Source organism: Anolis carolinensis, unplaced genomic scaffold, assembly GCF_035594765.1.
Source record: "Anolis carolinensis isolate JA03-04 unplaced genomic scaffold, rAnoCar3.1.pri scaffold_12, whole genome shotgun sequence".
In the NCBI taxonomy this organism is placed as follows: domain Eukaryota; kingdom Metazoa; phylum Chordata; class Lepidosauria; order Squamata; family Dactyloidae; genus Anolis; species Anolis carolinensis.
In genome coordinates this window covers 10,555,370-10,582,922 of record NW_026943823.1, presented here as the reverse complement: position 1 = coordinate 10,582,922, position 27,553 = coordinate 10,555,370, and the positions used below count along the sequence as shown (strand labels likewise).

Here is a 27,553-nt window from a genome sequence, read left to right as displayed (position 1 = left end):
AATGTAGGTTTGAACTTAAACCTCCTTGGCCATAAACCAGTACAGGAATAATGATACTGAAGGAGTTTTAACACATGTGTCTTACATATATGAAGCATATGGACCTTCAGTTATGCTGCCCACAAAGCTTCTATATAGCTCACCATGAAAGGCAACATACTAGAGTGAAGTCCCGATTCCTCAACCTCTAAGGTCCAGATGAAGGCGTTTGCAAATTAAAAGCTCTGTCATCTGCTTTGCATTGACTAACGGTGGCTTGCGTTATTGCAAAATAATTCATCCCCACGTGCGGCATCAAATGCGCGAACTGCTGCATATCAGGCCTGTGAAAACTGTCCCTCTTTCATTGTATCTGTGAATCAACATCAATACTCACTTTCTTTCTTGTCTGCTGGAAACTTGAAAGGCAACCTTGAATCTCTTTTATTTTTATCCTCTGCTGCCTTTCATGGCTGGCTTTGTGACACCATTCTCAAAGCTGAAGGCAACCGCTGCCCATTAAAACGGGTCTCAGCTCCAACCCGCCTTCACTGCACTTAGGGGAAAATAATTATTGCACCAGCCAGGCAATTAACCCCTAAAGCCCATCCTGAGCAGCTCAGGAGAGAAAGGCTACGAGTTCAAGTCTCAATTAGGGTGGCGAGTCTTTTCCCAAACCTCTTTTAATAATTTAGCCCCTGGTCAATTAAATTCCTTAATATCAAATTAATTGCTAGAGGAACAAGTGGCAACTTCACATTGAAAGGTGAGTTTTATGGCACCTTGGTTGGACCTATGAGGTTTGTTGACAACTACTTTGGAAGCCCCTTGGTTCATCCACACAAGTGGTTCTCAACCTTCCTAATGCCACGAACCTGTAATACAGTTCCTCATGTTGTGGTCACCCCCAACCATAAAATTATTTTTGTTGCTACTTCATAACTGTCATTTTACTACTGCTGTGAATCATAATGTAAGTATCTGATATGCAGGATGTATTTGCATTCACTGGACCACATTTGGCACAGATACCCAATATGCCCAAATTTGAATGCTGTTGGGGTTAGGGGGGGTTGATTTTGTCATTTGGGAGTTGTAGTTGCTGGGATTTATAGTTCACCTACAATCAAAGAGCATTCAGAATTCCACCCATGATGGAACTGGACCAAACTTGGCACACAGAACTCCCATGACCTACAGAAAATATTGGAAGGGTTTGTGAGCATTGACCTTGAGTTTGGGAACTGTAGTTCACCTACATCCAGAGAGCACTGTGATGGATCTGGACCAAACCTGGCATAAATACTCAATATGCCCAAACACTGGTGGAGTTTGGGGAAAATAGACCTTGACATTTGGGAGTTGTAGTTGCTGGGATTTATAGTTCACCTACAATTAAAGGACCCATGAAGCCCACCAACGATAGAATTAGGCCAAACTTCCCATACAGAATCCTCATAACCAACAGAAAGTACTGGAGGGATTTGGTTCCTAAGACCATCAGAAATATGTGTTTTCTAGTGGTCTTTGGCAACCCCTCTGAAACCCCCCTTGCGACCTCCCAGGGGTCCCAACCCCCAGGTTGAGAATCACTGATCTACACCATAGTATGAATGTAGATTGACTCCACTTTTAATTGCTGCAGCTCAATGTTATGGAATCCTGGGAGTTGTAGTTTGGTGATGGCCCCATCCCTCTTTGAGTAAGAAGACTACAGACCTTATAAAACCTAAACGTCCAGAATTCCATAACTGTGAACCATAGGAGCTAAAAGTGGTGTCAGACTGCATTCATTTTCTCCAACTCCGCAAGTCTCTTTATGAGCTTTTCCTATATAGAACAGCAGACGAGGAAATCATTTGCCTTTTCATCTGCCAGGTCTGAAGATGTTTTCTTGCGACTCTTTTTGGGGACAGAATAAAGTCAGGGATTGCCTCTGGGGAAGCAAAAGACATATGTTGATATTTGTCGGCTGCGACGGTAGAAAGGCTGGCTGTTCTTGGACCGCATTCTGTTGAGCAAGTGCTGGAATCGTATAAAACAAAAACCCCCGCCAACAACGCAAAAGTTTTAAAGAACGGTTATGTTCCCGCGCCAAACCACTGATCTTTTCTTATCTCCCAACTCATTAATTTTTTCACCCCTTGCTCGGAAAAAAAATTAAAAAGTCTATCTGAAGGATTGTCGATTATTAACTCAACACACATGCCCAAAGAAAGTCTTTCCAAAGTTTCCGAAAGTGACGACAGATGCCAGCACTCTTGAAAGGTGACTTTAAAAAGTGTGAGGACACACAAAACAAAACTTCAAAACAAAAGGCAGAGAGAGAGAGAGAGAGAGAGAGAGAGAGAGAGAGAGAGAGAGAAAACGGGAAAGACAAATGCGTGTGCCAAGCACTGGGAAGGAATTAAGGAGTAGTTTACAGACGCAAACAGAGAACTTGCACTTATATAATGGAATAGTTCGGCCAAATCTAATCCATTCTTTACAAATGAATGCATATTTTTTTCCCAAATAACTATTTTCACAACATACATTGCCATGTATTGGTTCAAGCTAGATCTAAACTGCCATATATATGATCACGTTTCTGGGACACCTTTTCTTGATTTAGACAGTATGCTCCTATTGCTACAGCCTAGAATCACATAGATTTTTGGCTGCTGCTGATGCTGCTGCTGTTTTGTGTTATGTTATTGTCTTTTGTAATGTTATTGCTTTTATATTTTAATCTGTGGTTGGTTTTAATTGCTGTTGGATTAGGGTTGTTCCCTATGTAAGCCACCCCGAGTTCCTTCGGGGGGATGGAGGCGGGATATAAAAATAAAGTTGCTATTATTATTATTATTGGCCTTTTTTAGCTGGTGCATCACATCACTGACTCATGAACATCAAAAGCCATACATTTCTATCTTCCAACAATGGATTCCCCCAGGCAGGAAGCAACCAGACTTTGAAGCTGCAAGGCCATTCAATGCTAATCAAGCTGGCCAATTGCAACATTCACACTTGCCTCAAATAGGCAAGAGTTCTTTCTCCCATCCTGGACATTATTCCACAGGGATATATATAAACCCCACTTGCTTAGTTTCCAACAGATCTCACAACCTCTGAGGATACCTGCCATAGATGTGGGCAAAACATCAGGAGGGAATGCTTCTGCAACATGGCCATGCAACCTGGAAAACTCGGCTTTTCCAGTTGCTTCTCTTCAATCTTGTTGTTGGGGATTATTGTTGTTGTTGTTAAAATTATTATTATTATTTCATATGTTAAAAGAGACTCAAAGTGGCATTCCGACTTCATATTGCATAGAGATCTACCAATACTTGACCACTGAAACTGGACGTTCTACAGGTATTAATGTCACCCCAACTAATTCTTACAGAATGACAAATTCTCTAAGTTACATCAAGGTGTAGGCAACTATCTCCCCCCTCTGGACAATTTTGTGACCCTGGTACATACTTTTCTGTAATTTGCTCAAAACCTGGAAAACTCCAAGTTACAGCAAAGCTGGCACTTTATGGCCTGCAGAGCTATAAATCATTTTTAAAATCATGATGATATTACTCAAACCAGATGTGGAAACATATGCTTGCCAGGCTTGTGCAAACTGCTGACTTGTTATACTTAATAAATGTCGATACTTTTGCGTTAACTACATACAACCTTAATAATAACTTTGGAGACTTTGTAGGGATGGGAATCCTGCTACAACGCCTCCTACTAATAATATAATAATAATACCATCCATGCAGTAGTTGTAGATAAAGACAAGCTGGCGAGGGTTGGAAAAGTAGAACAGGGCTTAATATTATTGTGGAAGGGAACAGACCAAATATGTTTCAAGATATTTGGCTACTTGGGACAGAGGGCACGACAGAACCTCATCTAGTCCATTACGGAAACTGACTGAACTTTGGTGTATCTACATAGAAGAATTAATGCAGTTTGATATCACTTTCACCTCTATGGCTCAATCCTGGGAGTTGCAGTTTGGTGATGCACTAGAACTCTTTAGTACGGAAGGCTAAAGACCTTGTCAAACTTCAATTTCCATGATTCTATAGCATTAAGCCATGGCAGTTAAAATGGCATCAAGCTGCATTAATTCTGTAATGTAGATGCATCCCTATTACAACTCTGGCAATGGGACAGTCATACTATCCTGACCATTTCCTGAGGCAACAGGAATTGGCTGAGACATTATGGCCGATTTAAAAGTACTCTGTGAGTTTTACATGAAGACTGAAACTTGCATTTCCCTGACGGTCAAATATTTTGCCCAGGACGACATTGGCAGTCTCAAAAGCCCCAGCTACACTGTTATATAATTCAGTTTATCTACTTTGAACTTGATTATATGGCAGTGTAGACTCATATAATGCAATTCAAAGCAGATCTATCTGCATTCAGAAACTGGATTATATGACAATGTAGATCCATCCTCAGATATAAGCAAGTAACTTTCTCTGGACCACAATATTAAAGCTGAAACCAGTTTATTATGTTGTCAATCCGTGCAAATAATGTTCTCACTATAAAGCACTGACACTTATTGGTCCTTTGTCCATCTCTTTAGTGTGTTTATTTCTATGAAGCTCTGTATTTAGAAAACCTGGATCCGGTGACACTACTATCTGGATAAGAAAGGACTCCACCAATATGATCAATTCCATTGTATGATCAATTCCAGTTGTATGTTTTTGATTTAGATATGTGATATCTTTTTATATATATGTAAGGCATTGAATTTTGCCATTTATTATGTTCTAAACTGCTTTGAGTCCCCCCCCCCCCAGGGGTGAGAAAAGCGGTATAGAAATGCAGATGATAATAATAATAATAATAATAATAATAATAATAATAATAATAGGCACAACAAAACATTGCATGGAAAGTTCCTTGACAAAATTGAAGGAAAAGCTGAAAAGGAGAAGCCCTGGCTATGGCTCACGACCCTGAAGGAGACAGAAGGCCTGATCCTTGCAGCCCAGGAGCAAGCCATCAGAACAAAGGCAATCAAGGCCAAGATCGAAAAATCAGCTGATGACCCAAAATGCAGACTGTGCAAGGAAACCGACGAAACCATTGATCAGCTGCTGTAAGAAAATCACACAGACAGACTACAAACAGAAGCACAACTATGTGGCCCAAATGATTCATTGGAACTTATGCCTCAAGGACCACCTCCCAGCAGCAAAGAACTGGTGGGATCACAAGCCTGCAAAAGTATTGGAAAATGAACATGCAAAGATACTGTGGGACTTCCGAATCCAGACTGACAAAGTTCTGGAACACAACACACCAGACATCACGGTTGTGGAAAAGAAAAAGGTTTGGATCATTGATGTTGCCATCCCAGATGACAGTCGCATTGACGAAAAACAACAGGAAAAACTCAGCCGCTATCAGGACCTCAAGATTGAACTTCAAAGACTCTGGCAGAAACCAGTGCAGGTGGTCCTGGTGGTGATGGGCACACTGGGTGCCGTGCCAAAATTCTCAGCCGGCATTTGGAAACAATAGACATTGACAAAATCACGATCTGTCAACTGCAAAAGGCCACCCTGCTGGGATCTGCGCACATCATCCAAAAATACATCACACAGTCCTAGACACTTGGGAAGTGTTCAGCTTGTGATTTTGTGATACGAAATCCAGCATATCTATCTTGTTTGCTGTGTCATAATAAAATAATAATAATAGACCAGACTGAAAATGCTTTCCCCTTCCAAAGATGGATGAGAATACCCAGGAAAGAACTTCAGCGAATTAAAATACCAAAACAAATGGATGGTCTATTATTGTGCTCATTTTGTCTGTAGACGCACAACACGGCCAGAAGATTGTACTTTTTTCAAAACACACAAAGATATGATGGATCCACAGAGCCCTTTGGGCATGACAACAATAGGAGGAAAACATACCTTTTTCCTTTGGGAGTTTTTTGAGATTGAGACCAGCCTCTGGGTGCATAGGTTCTCCTTCTCTAATATTTGATAATATACCTGAAAGAAAGTTGGGAGGAAGAGAATGAACTCCACATTTGCCCAAATTATTAAAAAAAATCCCATGGACATGTACACTTGAAATGCCAATTACAGCTCTTTTCTGCTACAGTCGAGTTTCGCTTATCCAACATAAATGGGCTAGCAGATAAGCAAAAATGTTGGATAATATGGAGGGATTAAGGAAAAGCCTATTAAACGTCTAAATTTTGTTATGATTTTATAAATTAAGCACCAAAACATCATGTTTTACAACAAAACCAACAGAAAAAGCATTTCAATACATGGTAATGTTGTGTAGTAATTACTGTATTTGTGAATTTAGCACTAAAACATCGCAATGTATTGAAAACATTGACTACAAAAACAGTGACTACAAATAAAGATAGAATTGCTGCCTAGAGAAACAGCTGTGGATCCAGGCAGGAGGCAGACTGCGTTGGATAATACAGAACGTTGGATGAACGAAGGTTGGATAAGACTCTACTGTATATCCAAAACAGACGGTCAGGGAGTAGAATTGTATTTTGTGATGCATCTATCAAAGACTGTCAGTTTATTATTCTTAAGGTAGGTAAAGTAAAGATAAAGGTTTTCCCCTGATTTGAAGTCTAGTCGTGTCCGACTCTGGGGGTTGGTGGTCATCTCAATGTCTAAGCCAAAGAGCCGGCGTTGTCCATAGGCACCTCCAGGGTAATGTGGCCACTGGCATGAGTGCATGGGGCATAATTACCTTCCCACCAGAGCAGTACCTATTGATCTACTCACATTGGCATGATTTTGAACTGCTAGGTTGACAGAAGCTGGGGCTAACAGCAGGAGCTCATGCCGCTCCCCGGATTTGTACCGCCAACCTTTCAGTCAGCAAATTCAGCAGCTCAGCGGTTTAAACCACTGCGCCACCGAGGGCTCCACTTAAACTGCCAAGGACAATGCTATGGAATCATAGGAGTTGTAGTTTTACAACCAACTTTTCAGTCAGCAAGTTCAGCAGCTCAGCAGTTTAATCCACTGCACCACCATGGGCCCCACTTATGGTAACCTCATTAATTTCACTGGTTTTTCTTAGGAGGAGGATATTCAAAGGTGGTTTTGTCTCTTTGGGCTCGTCTCTATGTAAGCCGCCCCGAGTCCCTTCGGGGAGATTGAGGTGGAGTGCAAACATAAAGTTGTTGTTGTTATTTGTCAGTTCCATCCTCTGAAACAGAGCCTGCAGAATGTGCTGTTCCTTTATGGTGGGCATGGAAAACTTCAGCCCTCCAGGTGTTTTGGACTTCAAGACTGAATTTCCCATTGCTCAACTGGAGTTTTCCATCCTCCACAAAGTGAAAAAACCCACTTATTCTTGAGCAAACACTAAACAAAGACAAGTGTAAACTAACAGTGAGCTGAAAAAGGATTCCCTCTGAAATATCCACGTTAACTAATTAACAAGATGGATTCCCAGAAATAATTTCAGATGAAAAATGCTTTTAATAGACCAGAGGATTTAAAGAATCGGTAATTATCCGCAATTCTTCTCACTTAACAGAGAGATAGCGATGGCTAGATGGTTAACAACCCAGACTGATGGATGGCAGCTCAAAACCAATAATCGGTGCCATCAAGAAAGCCTTCTTTTATAAAGGAACATCTGCAAATTCACACTCGGATGTGGTCGCTTTAAGACGTTTGAACGGCATCATTTCTTTGTTTATTATCATTAGAGCATTACGGTCTCTCCATTTAACAGATTATGGATTTAATTTCAAAGAAAACTGTTCTTAAAGACACATTTAAAAACATACACAGGGTTTATTTTCAGGGACAGTTGTGCTCCATGAAATGGCATGGGTCAACAGTGATGGAAAGAATATTTAAAGACTAGAAGGGAAAAAACAAAAAAGGAGGTTCACATGTGTTAAAAGAAACCCAATGTGGAGATCTTTTCTGTTTTTAATCTGAGCTGTATATACTCATGATGTTGTTTGTAGGTCTGTATGGTTTGATTACATGCATTTGTCAGTTTACTTTGCATTACAGTGTTGGGTTGCTGTGAGTTTTCTGGGCTGTATGGCCATGTTCCAGAAGCATTCTCTCTATTAGGACAAAGGACGACTTTATCCAGTGCAAAGCCCTTGCTCAGTATCTACCTTATCGTCCACACAAATAATGCCATACTCAATGTGTTGTCGAAGGCTTTCATGGTCAGAATCACTGGGCTGCTGTGAATTTTCCGGGCTGTATGGCCATGTTCCAGAAGCATTCTCTCTTGACGTTTCGCCCACATCTATGGCAGGCATCCTCAGAGGTTGTGAGTCTGTTTGAAGACTAGGCAAGTGGGGTTTATATATCTGTGGAATAATGTCCAGGGTGGGAGAAGGAACTCTTTGTCTGTTGGAGACAAGTGTGAATGTTGCAACTGGCCAGCTTTATTAGCATTGAATGGCCTTGCATCTTCAAAGCCTTGCTGCTTCTTGCCTGGGGGAATTCTTTTTTCGGAGATGTTATCTGGCCCTGATTGTTTCCTGTCTGGAATTCCCCTGTCTTCTGAATGTTGTTCTTTATTTACTGTCGAGATTTGAGAGTTCTTTTAATACTAGGAGCCAGATTTTGAACAGTTTCATGGTTTCCTCCTTTTGTTGGAATTGTCCACATGCTTGTGGATTTCAGTGGCTTCTCTGTGTAGTCTGTGTGCATAGTTTCTCTATGTAGGAAACCATGAAAATGAACAAAATTTGATTACCAGTATTAAAAAAAAACCCTCTAAAATCAGGACAGTAAATAAAGAACAACACTCAGAAAATGGAAATTCCAGACAGGAAACAATCAGAGCCAGACAATACCTCCCAACAAAGGATTCCCCCAGGCAGGAAGCAGCAAGGCTTTGAAGCTGCAATGCAATTCAATGCTAATCAATCTAGCCAACTAATGGAGCCCCTGATGGAGTAGTGGGTTAAAGCCTTGTGACTTGAAGGTTGGGCTGCTGATCTGCAAGCTGCCAGGTTCGAATCCCACCCGGGGAGAGCGCGGATGAGCTCCCTCTATCAGCTCCAGCTCCATGCGGGGACATGAGAGAAGCCTCCCACAAGGATGGTAAAACATCAAAAACATCCAGGAGTCCCCTGGGCAACGTCCTTGCAGACAGCCAATTCTCTCACTCCAGAAGCGACTTGCAGTTTCTCAAGTCACTCCTTACACGAAAAAAAAATCTAGCCAACTGCAACATTCACACTTGCCTCCAACAGACAAGAGTTCTTTCTCTCACCCTGATATATAAACACCAGTTGCCTGGTTTCCAACAGACCTCACAACCTCTGAAGATGGCTGCCATAGATAAGGGCAAAATGTCAGGAGAGAATGCTTCTGGTCATGGCCATACAGTCTGGAAAACTCCCAACAAACCAGGGATTCCAGCCATGAAAACCTTTAACAACACATTACAATGTTGTTTTGCATGTTATCGAAAATATTTGTTTTGCAATTATAGTGTAAGGCTTTGGGTTTTGTTTTTCCTCCTTCCCCTCTGTGTATGTGTGTGTATACACATATATACAGTAGAGTCTCACTTATCCAACACTCGCTTATCCAATGTTCTGGATAATCCAAGCTATTTTTGTAGTCAATGTTTTCAATACATCATGATATTTTGGTGCTAAATTTGTAAATACAGAAATTACTACTTAGCATTACTGCATATTGAACTACTTTTTCTGTCAAATTTGTTGTCTAACATGATGTTTTGGTGCTTAATTTGTAAAATCATAACCTGATTTGATGTTTAATAGGCTTTTCCTTAATCCCTCCTTACTATCCAACATATTCACTTATCCAACGTTCTGTCGGCCCGTTTATGTTGGATAAATGAGACTCTACTGTATATTACATTGTATGTTTTTGGCAGAACCTAATCTTTTTGGTAGTTTTACAGGAAAGAGCCATGCACATTTGATGGTGCCAGATAAATAAAGGACAACTATAGCAAGACCAGCACGTGCTAATAGAAGCAAACGGCACCAACCAATTCTGTCTGGTGTGTTGTCAAGCTGGGAAGGGGAACTGGAAACGCTGCTGCTCTGATGGGAAGAGGGGTGGCTCCCAGGCCGCTGACTCTCTTCCACGGATGGAACGGGCGAAGGGCTGTCTTGAATCCTCTCCTTTGAAAAGAAGAAACATATCAGAAGAAAGGAGTGAGTGAGTGAAGGCAGGCTTCCCACACAAGCACCAATATCAGCATCAGTGCCAGAAAAACAATGTCTCAAGTGCCTTGGAAGAAAGTTGAGTAAGATTAGAAGGAAGTACCGTATATACTCGAATATAAGCCGACCCGAATATAAGCCGAGGCACCTAATTTTACCACAAAAAAAACCTGGGAAATCATTGACTCAAGTATAAGCCAAGGGTGGGAAATTTCAGAAACAAAAATAGATACCAAAAAATTACATTAATTGACGCATCAGTAGGTTAAATGTTTTTGAATATTTACATCAAGCTCTAATTTAAGATAAGACTGTCTAACTCTGATTAAATCATTATTCTTCAAAGTAAATGTGCTTATGTATCCTTTTAATGATAAGCGAGTAAAATAATACATGTAATAATAATAATAATAAATACAGGAAAATAATACATGTAATAATAATAATAATAAATACAGGAAAATAATACATGTAATAATAAATAGAGTAGAATAATAAATGTAATACAGTAGAGTCTCACTTATCCAACATTTGCTTATCCAACGTTCCGGATTATCCAACGCATTTTTGTAGTCAATGTTTTCAATATATCATGATATTTTGGTGCCAAATTCGTAAATACAGTAATTACTATATAGCATTAATGTGTAATGAACTACTTTTTCTGCCAAATTTGTTGTCTAACATGATGTTTTGGTGCTTAGTTTGTAAAATCATAACCTATTTTGATGTTTAATAGGCTTTTTCTTAATCTCTCCTTATTATCCAACATATTCGGTTATCCAGCGTTCTGCCGGCCCGTTTATGTTGGATAAGTGAGACTCTACTGTACATGTAATAATAAATAGAGTAGAATAATAAATATAATAATAATAATAAGATCAGAGAGAAATAATCAATGTATTAATAATAATAAAAATAGAGAAAAATAAATGTAGTAGCAACAATAATAGAGTACAATAATAAATACAATAATAACAGAGTAAAATAATAAATGTAATAACACATTTATTATTATAAAATGTATTATACAATAATATATTTATGGTGAAGTGTGTTAAAGCACTGAGCTGTTGAACTTGCAGACCAAAAGGTCCCAGGTTCAAATCCCGGGAGCGGAGTGAGTTAGCTCGCTGTTAGCTCCAGCTTTTGCCAACCTAGCAGTTCAAAAACATGTCAATGTGAGTAGCTCAATAGGTACTGCTCTGGCGGGAAGGTAACGGCGCTCCATGCAGTCATGCCGGCCAAATAACCGTGGAGGTGTCTATGGACAACGCCGGCTCTTCGACTTAGAAATGGAGATGAGCACCAACCCCCAGAGTCATGACTGGACTTAACGTCAGGGGAAACTTTTACCTTTACCTTTAATAATACCAATAATAATAGAGAAAAATAATAAATGTACCATATATTCTCGAATATAAGCTGACCCAAATATAAGCCAACCAGGATCCTCACCTGAGTAAAAGCTGAGGGGGGCTTTTTCAGTCTTAGAAAGAGGGCTGAAAAACTAGGCTTATACTCGAGTATATACAGTATCTACAGAAAACCCTATGAAATTCATGGGGTCGCCTTAAGTCAACAGGGGACTTGAAGGCACATACATGGCTGTGAGATACTGGGATTTGTACTTTAGTGAGACATCAGCATTCTTTGGTAAAGAAGGCTTAAGGCCTTGTAAAACTACAGCTACCATGATTCTATAGCCTTGAATCAAGGCATTCAAAGTGGATTCATTCTGCAGCAGAGATGCACGCCACAGTTTTCTTTTCCATTGCTGGGTGCTTTGGTGTTATAAAACATTTGTTTATAAGGAAGATATTATAAGAATGAAGCAAATATAATGACCAAATTACAAAGAGTGCCCTTTTGGCTACTGTGCATTACATTCGGCAGCAATTATTTTTGGGTTTCAGGGTTTTGAAAACTGAAATGTACATTAGATCCGATGATGCATTAGACTCTAGTAAATACATTATGTGGTCGTCAAGAAAGAGGTGACGGCATAGATTTCTCCCCACTTCTCACCAAGATTGTTTACTATCCAAGCAACTACACCATGAGAGAAAGGGGAGACTGTGTATCGGTCATGCTCCAACTAGTGCACAGAGCCCCATTTCTTTAGGGCAGTGGTTCTCAACTTTGGGTCCTCAAATGTTTTTGGCCTTCAACACCCAGATATCAGCTGGTAAACTGATTGGGATTTCTGGGAGTTGTAGGCCAAAACATCTGGGGACCCCAGGTTAAGAACCACTGCTTCAGGGATTATAGAAGCTGGCTATGGCACCACCACCAAGCCTGATTCTGCATCTCTACAACTTGTGAGCTTGCATACAAAGATTGATAACCGAAACCCCGGCTTTTAAATTAATTTAAAAGCGCAGCGGAGAGTTCCGCAGATCACTCACCAAAGGAACGGAGCGGGACCGCAGCAGACTATTATTAAAAGATTTTTTTCTTTCTTCACTTTCCCCTTCCCTGAACTATGTAACAAATCCCCCCAATAAAAGTAGCATTTATTTTAACAGTAACACTCTCTATCTGGTTATTTTGTGTCATTCTCTGACTCCTTCCTTTGCATGCAATTTCTCTCTCTCTCACTAACCCGCCTGATCTTAAAAAAACCCTGGCGGAGGCTTCTCCGCCATAGATTAATACGGCGGACGATATAAATTGGCTCATATCTTTATCAAAATTACCCCTAGAACGCTCCTCTTTTAGTCCTAACCCTTTCTAAGGCTCCTGACTCGAAGACCACCAACGGAACCGAAATCGGTCCAGTTTTCGGCACCTCAACAGCTGACTGTCAAACGGGACCGACTGCTCTTTTCAAGCCGGGCTGCCCTCCTCCAGCCTTATCCCGTACTTTCCTCTCCCCGCGGCTCGCGGAATGGTTTTAAGAGATCCCTAGCCCCTTTCTGTGAACTGGGGATGGGGGGATCGCTCTCCCGCTGGGGAGACATAGATCTCCAAGTACCCTCACCCTCTCTGCAGCTGCCAGGGGGTGCCCGGACGGGTGCCCTCCACGTTTCATTCATACCTTCGTAATTTTATGAAGGAGAAGAACACTCTTCCCCAGACCTACCCCTGGACTTATGAAATCTTATACTTCCGAGGACTATAACCCACATGTGCCCCTTCCCCATGCCCTCTCTATGAATTTCCTTCCATCACAGATGAACTCTTTTCCCTCATGTATCCATGAATTTTCATATTCTATGTACCTGGACACCCTCATGACCCACTGTTGTATGAACTTCTAATCGTTGGGCTAACTTCATGAATTGTGAAATCATGCTGCTAGAACTCCACTTCTATGACTTTCCATATTGGGTTCCCCAGATGTTGTAAACCTCGTTCTTATCAAATGTTTTCAATTGTTTATATCATTCATGATCCCCCTTATGCAATGTAACCCACCTTTATGGATTCTCCCTTACCTCCTTGAAATCTATCTGCCTATATGTATTTGTACTCTTTGGGATCCCCGGAAAATATGTGTTTTTCCCAGCTGGGTTTATGTTCCAACTTTATTTTATTTTTCATTTTTATCTCATATAATTGTCAAATCATGAAATCAAATGGGAAATATTTTGACCCCAACATGAACCCTAGCCCCTATGACCCAGGCCTCCCTTGCCAAAAACAAAAGGATAATCTGCTACAGCTTAACCCAATCTAATTCAGATTGCATGGACAATATAAGGCTGAGTCACCAAATTTGGAGCATAGTCCTAAAGGTGATTCAGCCCCCAGGGCAAACATTGTCATATCTCAGGAAATTCCAGGACGCCCCACGTTGGGCGCCCTGTGGAGCCTGTCAATTTTGGCTCATCAACACCCATCACCACTTCCCGTCTGACACCCCAAGGCATATCTAAAATCTGTGAATGTGACAGGACCCCGGACATCCTTGATGGGTGCCATTAATTCCTTTAGAAATCGGCCGGGCAAGGATTAATCTGATATTTCCTGTCCTGTCACTTCATTGTTTCAATAGCTCCCGCCTCCTCCTCTCTGATTGGCCCGAGTGGGGACAAAAAGCGGCTCCCCATTGGGCCAGCAGAGCGAGGCGGGAAACGAAAGCCCGCCTCGTTCAACCTCCCGGCCTATCCGCGATCAGATGGGCGGGGGAGCGGGGCGGGAAATTCAAAGGGCTGTCAGACCGAAACATTGTATAAATATGGCTTTATTTGAAACATATGATACGCTAGTAGATTGAATGATCGCTATTAGCGTCCTTTTCAGCTGAATCGCTCAATAAAGACTCCTTGGCGGATTTTCCTTCAACTTTGGCGGACCTTCTTCATTTCGGCTTCAGGTTGTATTGCGGCTTATATTCTCCTTTTGGCTTCGCCAAGGTCCGTTCCCTCTGGACCGGGTCGGGTCTCTCCTTAAGGGCCCGATCCCCTAAAACGCGGTTGACAACAAGATGGGATCTGTTTTGAGAACTGCCCCAAGACCCCAATTAATCATGCCTTGGAGGGAGGAAAATGAAGAAGACACGTGCCTCTCTATCTGTGGATACATCCTGCCAAGCAACTTGGATGTACAGCCAAAGGGTGGGCTTCCTAACCAGCTTGGAGGCACATATGCCAAACCAGGTCCTCTTCATGGAGGACCAAAGTCATAACTCAATGCTGGCACAAAGTGATGGAAATGATGGAGGATGACAATAGGTAAAGTTTTTCCCTGATTTTAAGTCTAGTCGTGTCCGACTCTGGAGGTTGGTGCTCTTCTCCATTTCTAAGCCGAAGAGCCGGCATTGTCTGCAGACACCTCCAAGGTCATGTGGCTGGCATGACTGCATGGAGCACTGTTAGCTTCCCAACAGAGCGGTACCTATTTGCATGTGAGGTTGGCAGAAGCTGGGGCTAAAAGCGGGAGCTCACCCTGCTCCCCAGATTCAACCAGCAACCTTTTGGTCAGCAAGTTCAGCAGCTCAGCAGTTTAACTTGCTGCACCACAGAGGGCTGGCATGACTGCATGGAGTGCCGTTACCTTCCTGCTAGAGCGGTACCTATTGATCTACTCACATTGGCATGTTTTCGAACTGCTAGGTTGGCAGAAGCTGGGGCTAACAGCGGGAGCTCACTTCGTTCCCCGGGTTCGATCTGCCAACCTTTTGGTCAGCAAGTTCAGCAGCTCAGCAGTTTAACCCGCTGCACCACCAGAGGCTCCAGGTTGACAATAAGTACTTTCAAAAGTACTTAGATACAAGAGGAAACCGATTTAAAAAGTACTTAAAGGGTGGCAATAAGTACTTTTAAAATCAGTTTCCTCTTGTATCTAAGGTCCAAGGACACAGGGCACAACATGGTCCAGGGTCCCTTTCAGAAGATCAGTTTGTCTGGACTTTTTTTGCCATCTTGACCACACTCTGGTACTGCTTGGCCACATGTGTCCCAGATTTCACCTGTGGAACGTGGCACGGTATGCATTAAATCCAGATAGAAGTGGTGAGCGCCAACCTAATTTGGTTGGTACCTAGCCTTAGAGCAAAGACCACTTGGCTTTGTCCGCTCATTCATTGCCGGACTCTCTTTGGCTGCTGATTTGTGGCTGCTGTTTAGTGTTTTCCACATTGAAGCTTGGCTTCCTTGTTTCAGAGTTGCCTTCCAGCTGGCGACAGAGGCAGCTCTAGAGCAGAGGTTCCTAATTGTAATATGTGGTGTTTGTCTTCTCTAAACACGCTGCACATAAATGTGTGCGGAACATGGCTTGAAATGTGTTTTTAATAGCAGAGTTATTGGATATTCAATACTAACTGAACCTCAGAATCATGTAACAGATGCGTGTCTATAATACTGTGGTTAATTGTCAACAGATAGGACTTTTTAACTAATTATCTCTTATTTAATGAACACATAATAACTAATAAAACTTAAAACAGAAGCGTTTAATTGCAGCACCATCAAACTACTAATTAAAAATATTTGTGGAGCTTAAATGGTAACCTGTTTTAGGCCTTTTATGCCTCAGTATCTTGGGGGCATTTTGGATTTAAATCATCTTGAAGCAAACATTGGGTCATTTTCCTGGATAATACAGAAGACATGTTGACTGCATTGGATAAAATATATAAAGAAAAAGAGGCGTTTTTCTCAGTGCTAAAAATAGTCTAAGGCTTGCAAGGCTTAGAACAACAAAGGATCAGAGAGAGCAGGGGGGAAAAGCAATGTTTGATGCTTTCCTATATGTTGCATAAGAAAGGGTAGGTTTTCTTTAACTCAAAGGCTGCATTTGCACCCAGCTTGTTTATTCCAGTTCTCCAATGAAAAATGAATGAACCAAAGGGATTTGATTAGGATTCTTGTTGTTGATGGCTTTTATGGTCCTGGTTTGTTGTTTCCAAACAAGCTGGGATTTGTAAACAAAGAACAAATCACAATACTGACTTTAAATGGAGAAACAACCCAGGTTTAATTGAGGTAATAAAACTTCAAGATCAAGCTTACCATCAATGAAATACAGTAAGCTTGAAATATGAGTTCCAATCATTATTTTATCTAGCATGGTCCCAATGCTAGATAGATTCCCCAGCACTTTTCAAACAAAACAAAACATGATTTGCTTACGAATGAAGATTAAGAGAACATTGGAAGAGTTAACAAAACAAGAGGCTTCATCAATCTCTTGGAGCCAAAAATGAGGTCCCCAGAACGGTAAAAAACGCATGGGAGGAAGTAGGAACTGATAGATTTCCAATTTCGTAAATTCTTCTCTAGTAAAAGGTAAAGGTTTCCCCCTGATGTTAAGTCTAGTCGTGTCTGACTCTGGGGGTTGGTGCTAATCTCCATTTCTAAGCGTTGTCCGTAGACCAGCATGACTGCATGGAGTGCTGTTACCTTCCGGCCAGAGCAGTACCTATTGATCTACTCACACTTGCATCTTTTCCAACTGCTAGGTTGGCAGAAGCTGGGGCTAACAACAGGTGCTCATTCCGCTCCCCAGATTTGAACCTGCGACCTTTTGGTCTGCAAGTTCAGCAGCTCAGCGCTTTAACATGCTGCGCCATCAAGGGCTCAGATTCTTCTCTACTTACCAAAAATTTTGAGGTGCGAAAGAAAATCCTTGACCATGCATAATGAAAAGTCCAATCAAACTAAAACAGTCCAGAGAGAATGAAAAGTAGGACTTAGGGAGCCATGGGGAGCATTAGAAATCTGCAAGTAGTTTATAACTACAATTGCAATTGTTTGCCACTACTTATTTATTATGTGTCTACACTGCTCAGTTTATTTTGTTGAATTATTTGAAACTGTTTAAATGTTCGGTTTGTTGGCTTGCTACTCATGTCACAAGCGGTATTTCTGTTTTGATACATTTTCTTGTTTCCACTGGGTTATATATTTTTTCTAAACAATGGTTAATATATTGCATACTGTTTCAATTATTTGTTTTGAGGTCTTTCCACTAGTCATGGTTTTGCTTGGTGTGGACTCACGAGTGTTAGTAACACCAAATGTATCTTTGTTTTCCATTGTGAATGCCATTTGTTTTAACGTTCTAAATCATCTCACAATTAAACTTTGCTAACATATACTTAAAAGAACAAAAAAAAAGTCCTACTCTTCCAATGCACCCCGCTCTCTGGATTCGAACCACTGATGTTTTGGTCAGCAAGTGCAGCAGCTCAGTGGTTTAATCTGCTTCGCCACCGGGGGCGGGGGGTCCATCCATCCATCCATCCAAATACATACATACATACATACATACATACATCAAATCATCATCATCATCATCATCATCATCATCATCATCATCATTTAATTACTTATTAATCGCCCTCCATCCACGATGCTCAAGGTGATTTACTAGATAAAATTGTAAAGGATAAAAATACATACATACAAATATTGATAAAATTAACATAGATTAAAAGCTCTAGTAAAGAGCTCTAGTAAAGAGCCAGGTCTTGAGTGTGTGTGTGTGTGTGTGTGTGTGTGTGTGTGTATAATGAGATAAAAGAAAAGGTTTTCCCCTGATGTTAAGTCCAGTCATGTCCGACTCTGGGGGTTGGTGCTCATCTCCATTTCTAAGCCAAAGAGCTGGCGTTGTCCGTAGACACCTCCAAAGTCATATGGCCGGCATGACTGCAAGGAGCACCGTTACATACATACATATACATGTGTATATATATGTAATTTTTTTATTTTGCTTTCTCCTTTTAAAAATCAGTTGAAAGCTGCCAGTTTTCTTTCAATTTGGGAATGCCTGGTGATTGTATAAGCCTAGTCATATTCCCCATCTCTGCCAGATCCATAATTTTTGTATTCCATACACCTTGCATGGACATTTCTTATTGTGTTTGATAACAGCCATTTACAATACTTGCTGCAGTCACCATATATAAAAAAATGTTTAAAAACATTTTTGCCAATACTTTGCATATGCCAAAAGAAATGCTTCTGGCATAATAATAATAATAATAATAATAATAATAATAATAATAATAATAACTACTATTACTACTACTACTTTATTTTTATACCCTGCTTCCATCTCCCCGAAGAGACTCGGGGCAGCTAACATGGGGCCAAGCCCAGGTAATCACACTAAAACAGGATAAAATGCATACATCTTACAAAACAGACAAAATAAAACACAGTTATCCACAATGACATACTAAAATAGTAAAATAATAAGGATGACATAATAGAACATAATTTAAAAACAGAACAAGGCATGGGCAAACTTGGGACCTCCAGGTGTTTAGGAATTGTGGGAGTTGGAGTCCAAAAGACCTGGAGAGCCCAAGTTTGCCCATGACTGCTCTAGTAGTATCTTAATTTTAAAGTATTTTCAATTTTGCCTTCTCTCATGCGACAAGGAGGTGACAACGCAGGTCCTCATCTTGGAATTTGAGAAGAGTATCTTCCCAGAGCTAGAGATGAGCACCACCTCCTAAGCCGGAAATGAAAGGAGAAGCCTTTGCTTTTTTTGTGTGTAAGTGTGTCTTATTGTATTGTAACAATGCATTGAATGTTTGTCTGCATTTGTCTATATACTGCATTTGTCTATATACTCTGAGATCCAACGGGGAGAAGGACGGAATATAAATAAAGCATCATTATTATTATTATTATTATTATTATTATTATTATTATTATTATCTGCAGCAACTGAAGTAAGCTGAGGACGAAGGGGGAAATGAGAGGAGGAAGGAGAAAACTGGGACATTTTAAAAGCATCTTAAAAAGTAGGATGGCAGAGGATTAATGGAGATTGCTGGCGCAACATTGGGACAGTTGGAGGGCATGAATATAGGCAGAGGCCCTTGCCAGAATGAAAGGCAATAGCGACAATTGTTTGCCGTAATATATGCAAGTGGTTTCATCTTTGCACGTAAACAGATCCATTTTTCAGTCCCGTAATCAGTATGCATCTATTAAGCTACTTAACAGCAATGAGCCGTGGTTCATTAGGCAGCTACTGTTGTGTCCCCGTCTAGTTAAAATTTCACAGCAAGTTAATCTATTTTATTACAAATGAGAACGCAAGCAATAATGTCCCCGCCGTTTGCCAAACACAGGGTTAACGGGATTTGCCACAAATCAGCGAGGATATTCCAACAGGAAAATGGTAAAGCGCAGAATCTCAACATCTTCTTCTACCTTGATGACTTTATTTTGCCATTTGTGAATCTTACAACCCTCGATCACTCTCCATATATTTCAGTTTCCTTCTCTTGAAAATAACTGTTGTTCTACCAGCCAAATAAACTTGTTTTTTCTGGAGGAAACACTGCCTTCCCATCCACTCAGCAGAAACGCAAGAGGATGCTCATGGCTAAAATAAAGCAACTCCTGGATGGAGTTGTCCTCCCTTAGAGGAAATCAAGTCAGAGGGTGCATCTACACTCAGAATCAATACAGTTTGACACCACTTTAATTGCCAAGTTCCCTTGCCCCATCACCACTAATGGAGACCAGAGATCTGTATGGGACTTTTGTTCTGACCCTCATCACTGTTTTGTAAGTATCAACCTGAGAAAACCCACAGCAAATATATGTCTACATGCATAGCTTATTTAGTCCTGCCATAATCAACTTGACCTTAGCCCTCCAGTTGTGATATTTCATGGTATTGATCTCCATTTGCAGGCCAAATGGGGAGAGGAGCAGTGATGCTAAGCCTGGCTTGTTTATTTTTGCTTCCAGTGCAACCATAATTACTCATCCAAATGTTAATCTATTAATGAGCTCCTAAAGGACTTAATGGCATTTCTCTGCTGACAAGTGGGTTTTGCAGCTCTGCCGGAATCCTGGAAATATTATTCCTACGGTTTTCGTCTCAATATTTCTTATTTAATTGATGCCTTCCCTCTTGTGATCTACCAGGCAGGTCAATGGGTGAGATAACTCACTAATGAAACTGGAGGTGCTAAAAAACATACAGTGATAATTCGTTGTAGGAAGATTTTCCTTCTGCCTATTGCTTTCCTCTCAAAACTTGTGGTGCCTTCATGTTGGATGGTTATCATCCAAAGCTGGATTAGATGAGCTTTCGGTATAGTCAAGCCAACCTTGCTTAAATTTTATGTTTTTTATATTTTCCGGGTTACTCTCCTGTTGTAGCTCAGCAAGAGTCAGAGGATTTTTCTGATAATGAGCCAGAGAATGAGGGGAATTATTCGTTTCAAAGTAAGAAGTCTGTGACTGATCAGAGAGAGTTGCAGGCAGAAGAGACCAATGTTGTGAATTCCTGTGCTTGTTCCCAGACAACAGGGGAAAGTGAATGTGAAAGTTCCCTTGAGAAAAGGCCTTGAGCCGATGGGGAGTGTTCTTGGGAAACAAGATTAGGCCCGAGAACACAAGGAGTGAAAAATAGACACAGGAAATATTCTCAGAGAATCCAAGATAAGACCTTAAAGGCTAGGTGTATTCGGCATGATGTCATGGGTACCTGGATGGTCTTAAATTAAGTGGTGTGGGCTTCAAGCCTCTCAGAATAGACAATGTTGCCAAAAGGGATGGCTCTCCTGTCTCTGCTCTCAAGTCTTTGATTCAACTACAGTAGAGTCTCACTTATCCAACACTCGCTTAGCCAACATTCTGGATTATCCAACGCATTTTTGTAGTCAATGGTTTCAATACATCGTGATATTTTGGTGCTAAATTTGTAAATACAGTATTTACTACATAGCATTACTGCGTATTGAACTACTTTTTCTGTCAAATTTGTTGTATAATATGATGTTTTGGTGCTTAATTTGTAAAATCATAACCTAATTTGATTTTTTTTTCATGTCAGGAGCAACCAGAGTTGCTTCTGGAGTGAGAGAATTGGCCGTCTGCAAGGACGTTGCCCAGGGGGCGCCCGGATGTTTTGATGTTTTTACCATCCTTGTGGGAGGCTTCTCTCATGTCCCCGCATGGAGCTGGAGCTGATAGAGGGAGCTCATCCGCACTCTCCCCGGGTGGGATTCGAACCTGGCAGCCTTCAGGTCAGCAACCCAACCTTCAAGTCACAAGGCTTTTATCCCCCTAGGCCACCGGAGGCTCCTACCTAATTTGATGTTTAATAGGCTTTTCCTTAATCTCTCCTTATTATCCAACATATTCGCTTATCCAACGTTCTGCTGGCCCGTTTACGTTGGATAAGTGAGACTCTATTGTATTTTCAAGTTCCAGTTCTGGTTCATGCCTTTGCTTCCTGAAAAGGTTTACCTTGGGAAAAGTTCCTGTTTTCATGTTTATGGATTTATGTATGAAGAACTGCTGTGGATTTTGGTTGTGTTGACTTTATGTACTGCTATTTTGTACTTTCTATTCTACTGACCTTTCTGGAAATGCCTTTCCCCCTTTTTTATCTGTTCTGTAATAAACATTTTAGATATAATTATTGGACTCTGGTGTGGTACTGAATGAAGAGGTGTTTCAGTACTAGAGTCCAATATCTCCTTCCCTCTACCCTCAACTTGGTTGCTGAACACAACATAAGGAATTAAAATCACTGACTTGAGTACTAATGGTTTTCTAGTTGATAGACTGGAAATGGCTTTCCACCATTTTTGGCAGGATTATTGGCCGCTTTGAGTCTCCTTTGTCGAGAGAAAAAGCAGGTTACAAATAAACATTATCATTGCCATTATATAATAATAATAATAATAATAATAATAATAATAATAATAATAATTATTATTATTATTATTATTATTATTATTATTATTATTTCCCTGCCCAACATAATATTCCATGATTGTCTCCTAAATACCAGCTAATATTTCACTGTTGGAACTTGGGAAATATGCATTTGAGCAACATCAGAGAATGGTAAAAAAAATACTCTGAAACAAGAGGGTGCATATTATTGTTGTTGTTGTTGTTGTTGTCAGTACTTCACATTTGTTAGGAGCACAGGATCCCCATGAAAACTGTCAATAAAGAAATTGCTAATGTTTAATCTTTTATTTTCATAGTTACCTGTCGGAAGCTAACCATAGAAGAACACTGGAAGAGCCACAGAGTCAAAGAATAGTGACTGGAGTTTAGGTCCTCCAGCAAGATCAGTTGAAGTTGACTATAGGGTAGTCATGGGCAAATTTCGGTCCTCCCGGTGTTTTGGACTCCAACTCCCACAATTCCTAACAGCCGGTAAAACATCTGGAGGGCTGAAGTTTGCCCATGCCTGCCATTTCCTTTCCACTGGGAAAACCATCATTGTTGTTGCTTGATGTTGCATAGGACTGGTTAACTGATGTTCCTGGGTCTAATGATGTCAGTGCTGTTTCCAGCTCACATTAGGGCTTATATTTGTTATTAGCGACAACGTTAATGGCTGAGTCAACACTTAAAGGACTTGGAGCATAGCAAAAGGCTAACAAGGAATTGGTCTATTAATATGGCCAGGCTAGTGCTCACAAGAAAGCGGGTGCATTTCAAATACTGTAATCGCTTTTCTGCCTCTGCAGACAACATCAGTGAACTGGATATTGTTTACCAGAAAGTACCCATTGGCTTTGAAGGTGTGTTAGTGTGACCAAGCAATACCAACATGTGGTTATGATGGCAAAAGCGAGTGATGGGAAACAACATAAGGGCTAGCAGAGGCTGCAGTCATTTGCTGGATCCTCTCCTCTCCCCACTGCTGAATTAATTAAATGATGGGTAAAGGTAAAGGTTTTGCCCTGACATTAAGTCTAGTCAAGTCCGACTCTGAGGGTTGGGGCTCATCTCCATTTCCAAGTCGAAGAGCTGGTGTTGTCCACAGACACCTCCTAGGTCATGTGGCCAATGGCATGACTATATGGAGCACTGTTAGCTTCCCAACGGAGCGGTACTTATTTATTTATTTATTTATTTATTTGCGACATTTATATACTGCCCTTCTCACCCCGAAGGGGACTCAGGGCGGTTTACAAGTATATATACATACAATATATTATATTATACAACTATATCGCAATATTATTAGTAATATTGCATGTAATATAAATATACAATTATAATAGTGAATTATAATTATTATTACATTGTATTACATCATAATATTATTATTAATATTACATGTATATACAATGTATTATAATATTAGTATAGTATAATATTATTATATATCATTATATCATTAAATTGATAAAGGAGACATGATGGAAAGATGTCTTCCCGGCCCCGCCTTCTTCATTCTGCTCCAGATATAAAACTAGCATAGCATGTTATTGCGGATAGGGGCCTCTAGCTAATGTAAAGAGACAAGATGGAACTGTCCTCATGGCTCCCTCTTAGCTCTGGCACCCGAGCGTCAGTTGGAGATGGTGGGAGGGGCCTCAGCTGATGTAAAAAGACAAGATGGAACTGTCCTCATGGCTCTATTGATCATCTATTGATCTACTCACATTTGCATGTGAGGTTGGCAGAAGCTGGGGCTAAAAGCGGGAGCTCACCCTGCTCCCCAGATTCAACCGGCAACCTTTTGGTCAGCAAGTTCAGCAGCTCAGCGGTTTAACCTGCTGCACCACAGAGGGCTACATTAAATGCTATCTACTGTTGTAACACCAATATGGTTCAGGATCATTTATGGCAAAGGGTGCTGTATAATGCAGAATTGATACAGTTTGATACCCCTATAACTGCATGGCTCAATGCTATGGATAAAGGGATTTGTAGTTTGGTAAGGCCTCAACACTACTCGGCAGAGAGGGCTGGAAGTTGTAGTTGTACAAATTACAACTTCCAGGATTCCATAGCATTGAGCAATGGCAGTTGGAGTGGTCTGATCTTCATTGTGACAAATGAATGGGGCTAAAATGAAATGTTTTTTTCTTTTCTTTAAGAACAAAGATGGGACACTTGCTACACATGGGTTAAGCATGCTTTGGAAAGCCACATCACCTGCTTTTCAGCTACTCCGGAGGTCACTATGCACTACTACAGAAGCAGTCTTGAAGCATTGCAAGTAATGTTCTGGTTGTCTTTGAGAACTTGTTTGGGTACCTCTAGGTCTTCTGGTGTGACGTATGATCAACTTTACCGAGTCATGCTGGGGGACGTAGAGATTTTGAGAGAGAGAACACCTCTCCAGCTGCAATTCTATGGCCAGTTTCCTCTAGAAGTCAACCATAAGGTCATGCTGGAAGACCTAGCAAGGTGTTCTCTTTGTTTTCGATATTGGAGGCTTCCCACTTTCACAGGGGGTCCTGTGTCCGTAACCCCAGATGTGGAGGGCTGGCTGTAATGGTGATGAAACACCCCCAAGTGAATAGGGAGCCCTGACATTGTGTTTAAAATTCTGATCCTGGGCATGAGTCACCGTGAGCCAAGTTTCAGGCACAGAAAGTTTTCTCGGCGGAGTTGTAAATCCCCGAAGGCAAGGATTTATCACAGAGTTTTTGACAGAACCTTAACTACAGCAGGGCTAGTCGGGAGCCGCTAATCACATTAGGTTAGATTATAGACGGCAAGGAAGACTTTTGAAACCTGGCTACTGTGGCTCTGCCTAATTTATAGTGTTCTTGTCAAGACGAAATCAAATTTCATAGTTATGACATTTCTTTCCAGAGTACTAAATGTTAACTTTGCTGAGCAGGCACATTTGGGAGAACGGGGCGGGAGGGCAGCGGAGGGAGAGAGCTCAGGGGGAGACGGCATTGTTCTAGATGGCAAATGTGATCTACGGTGATTTCAGGGGGGGGGGGGGGTATTTATTTATTTGAAACATTTATATCCCGCCCTTCTCACCCCGAAGGGGACTCAGGGCGGTTTACAAGTACCGTATATACTCGAAGATAAGCCGAGTTTTTCAGCCCTTATTTATGAGCTGAAAAAGCCTCCCCCAGCTAATAATCGGGTCAAGGTCAAGGCCAGCAACAGAGCCTGCAGGCTATTGCTTGCAATATGTGATCTATTTCTCTCTTCTCCCTACCAGTGTGTTTTCTTTTGCAAAGCCCCCCTTGCTCTTAAATCAAGGGAATGTTATACAAAGAGAAAGACACCCTTGCAAGTCAGGAAGAAGAAAAATATATATATTCATTAATCTTATGAAAGCATTTTCCCCTGAAATATTTGTTAAACTCTCTTACAGATATATAGGCATTAACCCCTTGCAAGCTTTTGCCATCTCTATGTACCTTTATATGTGTATATATCTATATACATTAATTTTATATATGAACATGTGTTTGCAGGTCTTTGCAAATCTTTTATACATATAGATCCATGTACCTGTGTAACTATAGCCATGCATATACATTATTTTTATATATGAATTTACCCTCATATGTTTGCAAGTCTCTGCAAATATCTATATAAAGAGAGATGTCTGGATAGATATGAATATATATTTTACCTACCTATATACAGGGCTTGCAAATATTATAGGGGGGAAATGAATACACAAACATCTATAGACATGTCTAGATAGATATGAATATGGCTTGCAAATATTGTAGGGGAAATGCACACACACACAGAGGAGATTTGCAAATGTTTCAGGGGCAAATACCTATGTGAAATTAGTGTCTATAATTATAGGTCTATATCTAGCTCTGCATTGTTTATATAAGCATTGAATGTTTACCTGTTACTATGTTGGAAGCCGGCCTGAGTCCCCATGGGGAAATAGGTTGGGATCCAAATGAAGTTTTTATTATTATTATTATTATTATTATTATTATTATTATTATTATTATTATTAGGTTATTGTTGATACCATATTGTTTTTGTTGCCCCTACTTTTCCACTTAGAGAGCTAGTTTATTGTTTTTCTTTGAAATACGGTAAATATTCAAAAACATTTAACCTACTGATGCCTCGATTAATGAGATGAAATTTTATTGGTATCTATTTTTATTTTGAAATTTACCCATAGCTGCTGCATTTCCAACCCACGGCTTATACTCGAGTCAATAAGTTATCCCAGTTTTTTGTGGTAAAATTAGGTGCCTCGGCTTATATTCGGGTCGGCTTATACTCGAGTATATACGGTATATATACATACAATATATTATATCATACGACTATATTGCAATATTATTAGTAATATTGCATGTAATATAAATATACAATTATAATAGTGAATTATAATATTATTATTAATATTACATGTATATACAATATATTATAATATTAGTATCATTAAATTGATACAGGAGACATGGTGGAAAGATGTCTTCCTGGCCCTGTCTTCTTCATTCTGGTCCAGAATGGCAGTTAGACCATTAGAGTAGAAGGAGGAAAACCATAATCCCCATTTTCTCTGATTATTTCCCTTCCCATTTCCCATATCATAAACGGGGGTTGTTTTCTTGATGGGGACATGGGTGTGGAAAGTAACAGGAAAATGGGGGAATCATAGAATCATAGAATAGTAGAGTTGGAAGAGACCTCATGGGCCATCCAGTCCAACCTCCTGCCAAGAAGCAGGAAATCGCATTTTACTCCTTCAACCCACCCTCCACCCCTGTAAAATGGACTATCCTTCTCTCTCTAGCACCCCCTAGTGGCCTCTGCCTGGATAATGAAACAGTATCATTTTCTGTATCTCCAGTGAGTCCAAGTTCCAGTCCTTTGAAGCTGATATTTATTTATTTATTTATTTATTTATTTGCTACATTTATATGCCGCCCTTCTCACCCCGAAGAAGACTCAGAGTGGCTTACAAATTAAATTTACATACAATATTATATTATTAGCATAGTACAATACTGGCAATAAATTACTATATTGTACTATATCAATATATGGTAATATTATTAGTAATATTACATGTAAAATATAATATATAATTAATATTATTATATTGTGTTATTAGTATATCATATTACAATATAATATTATGAATATTATATGTATATACAATATAACTCTTATAACTATATAAGAGCTATATATATTATATAAGCTATATACACTGGCCAACGAAGGTCCGCATAGTAAAAGT

The 27,553-nt window shown here is 40.3% G+C and overlaps 1 protein-coding gene across 2 annotated transcripts in view; it reads right to left on the bottom strand.

The window, feature by feature from the left end:
- The window catches only part of dach2 (dachshund family transcription factor 2), a 321,413-nt gene that overhangs the window by 48,885 nt on the left and 244,975 nt on the right, over nucleotides 1–27,553 (bottom strand). For both annotated transcript variants that reach the window (XM_062964038.1, XM_062964039.1), the window contains 2 exons: nucleotides 9,994–10,129; nucleotides 5,913–5,993 (listed from right to left, as the gene is read on the bottom strand). In XM_062964038.1, coding sequence (XP_062820108.1) covers nucleotides 5,913–5,993; nucleotides 9,994–10,129 — 217 coding nt within the window. The remainder of the gene's footprint in view (nucleotides 1–5,912; nucleotides 5,994–9,993; nucleotides 10,130–27,553) is intronic.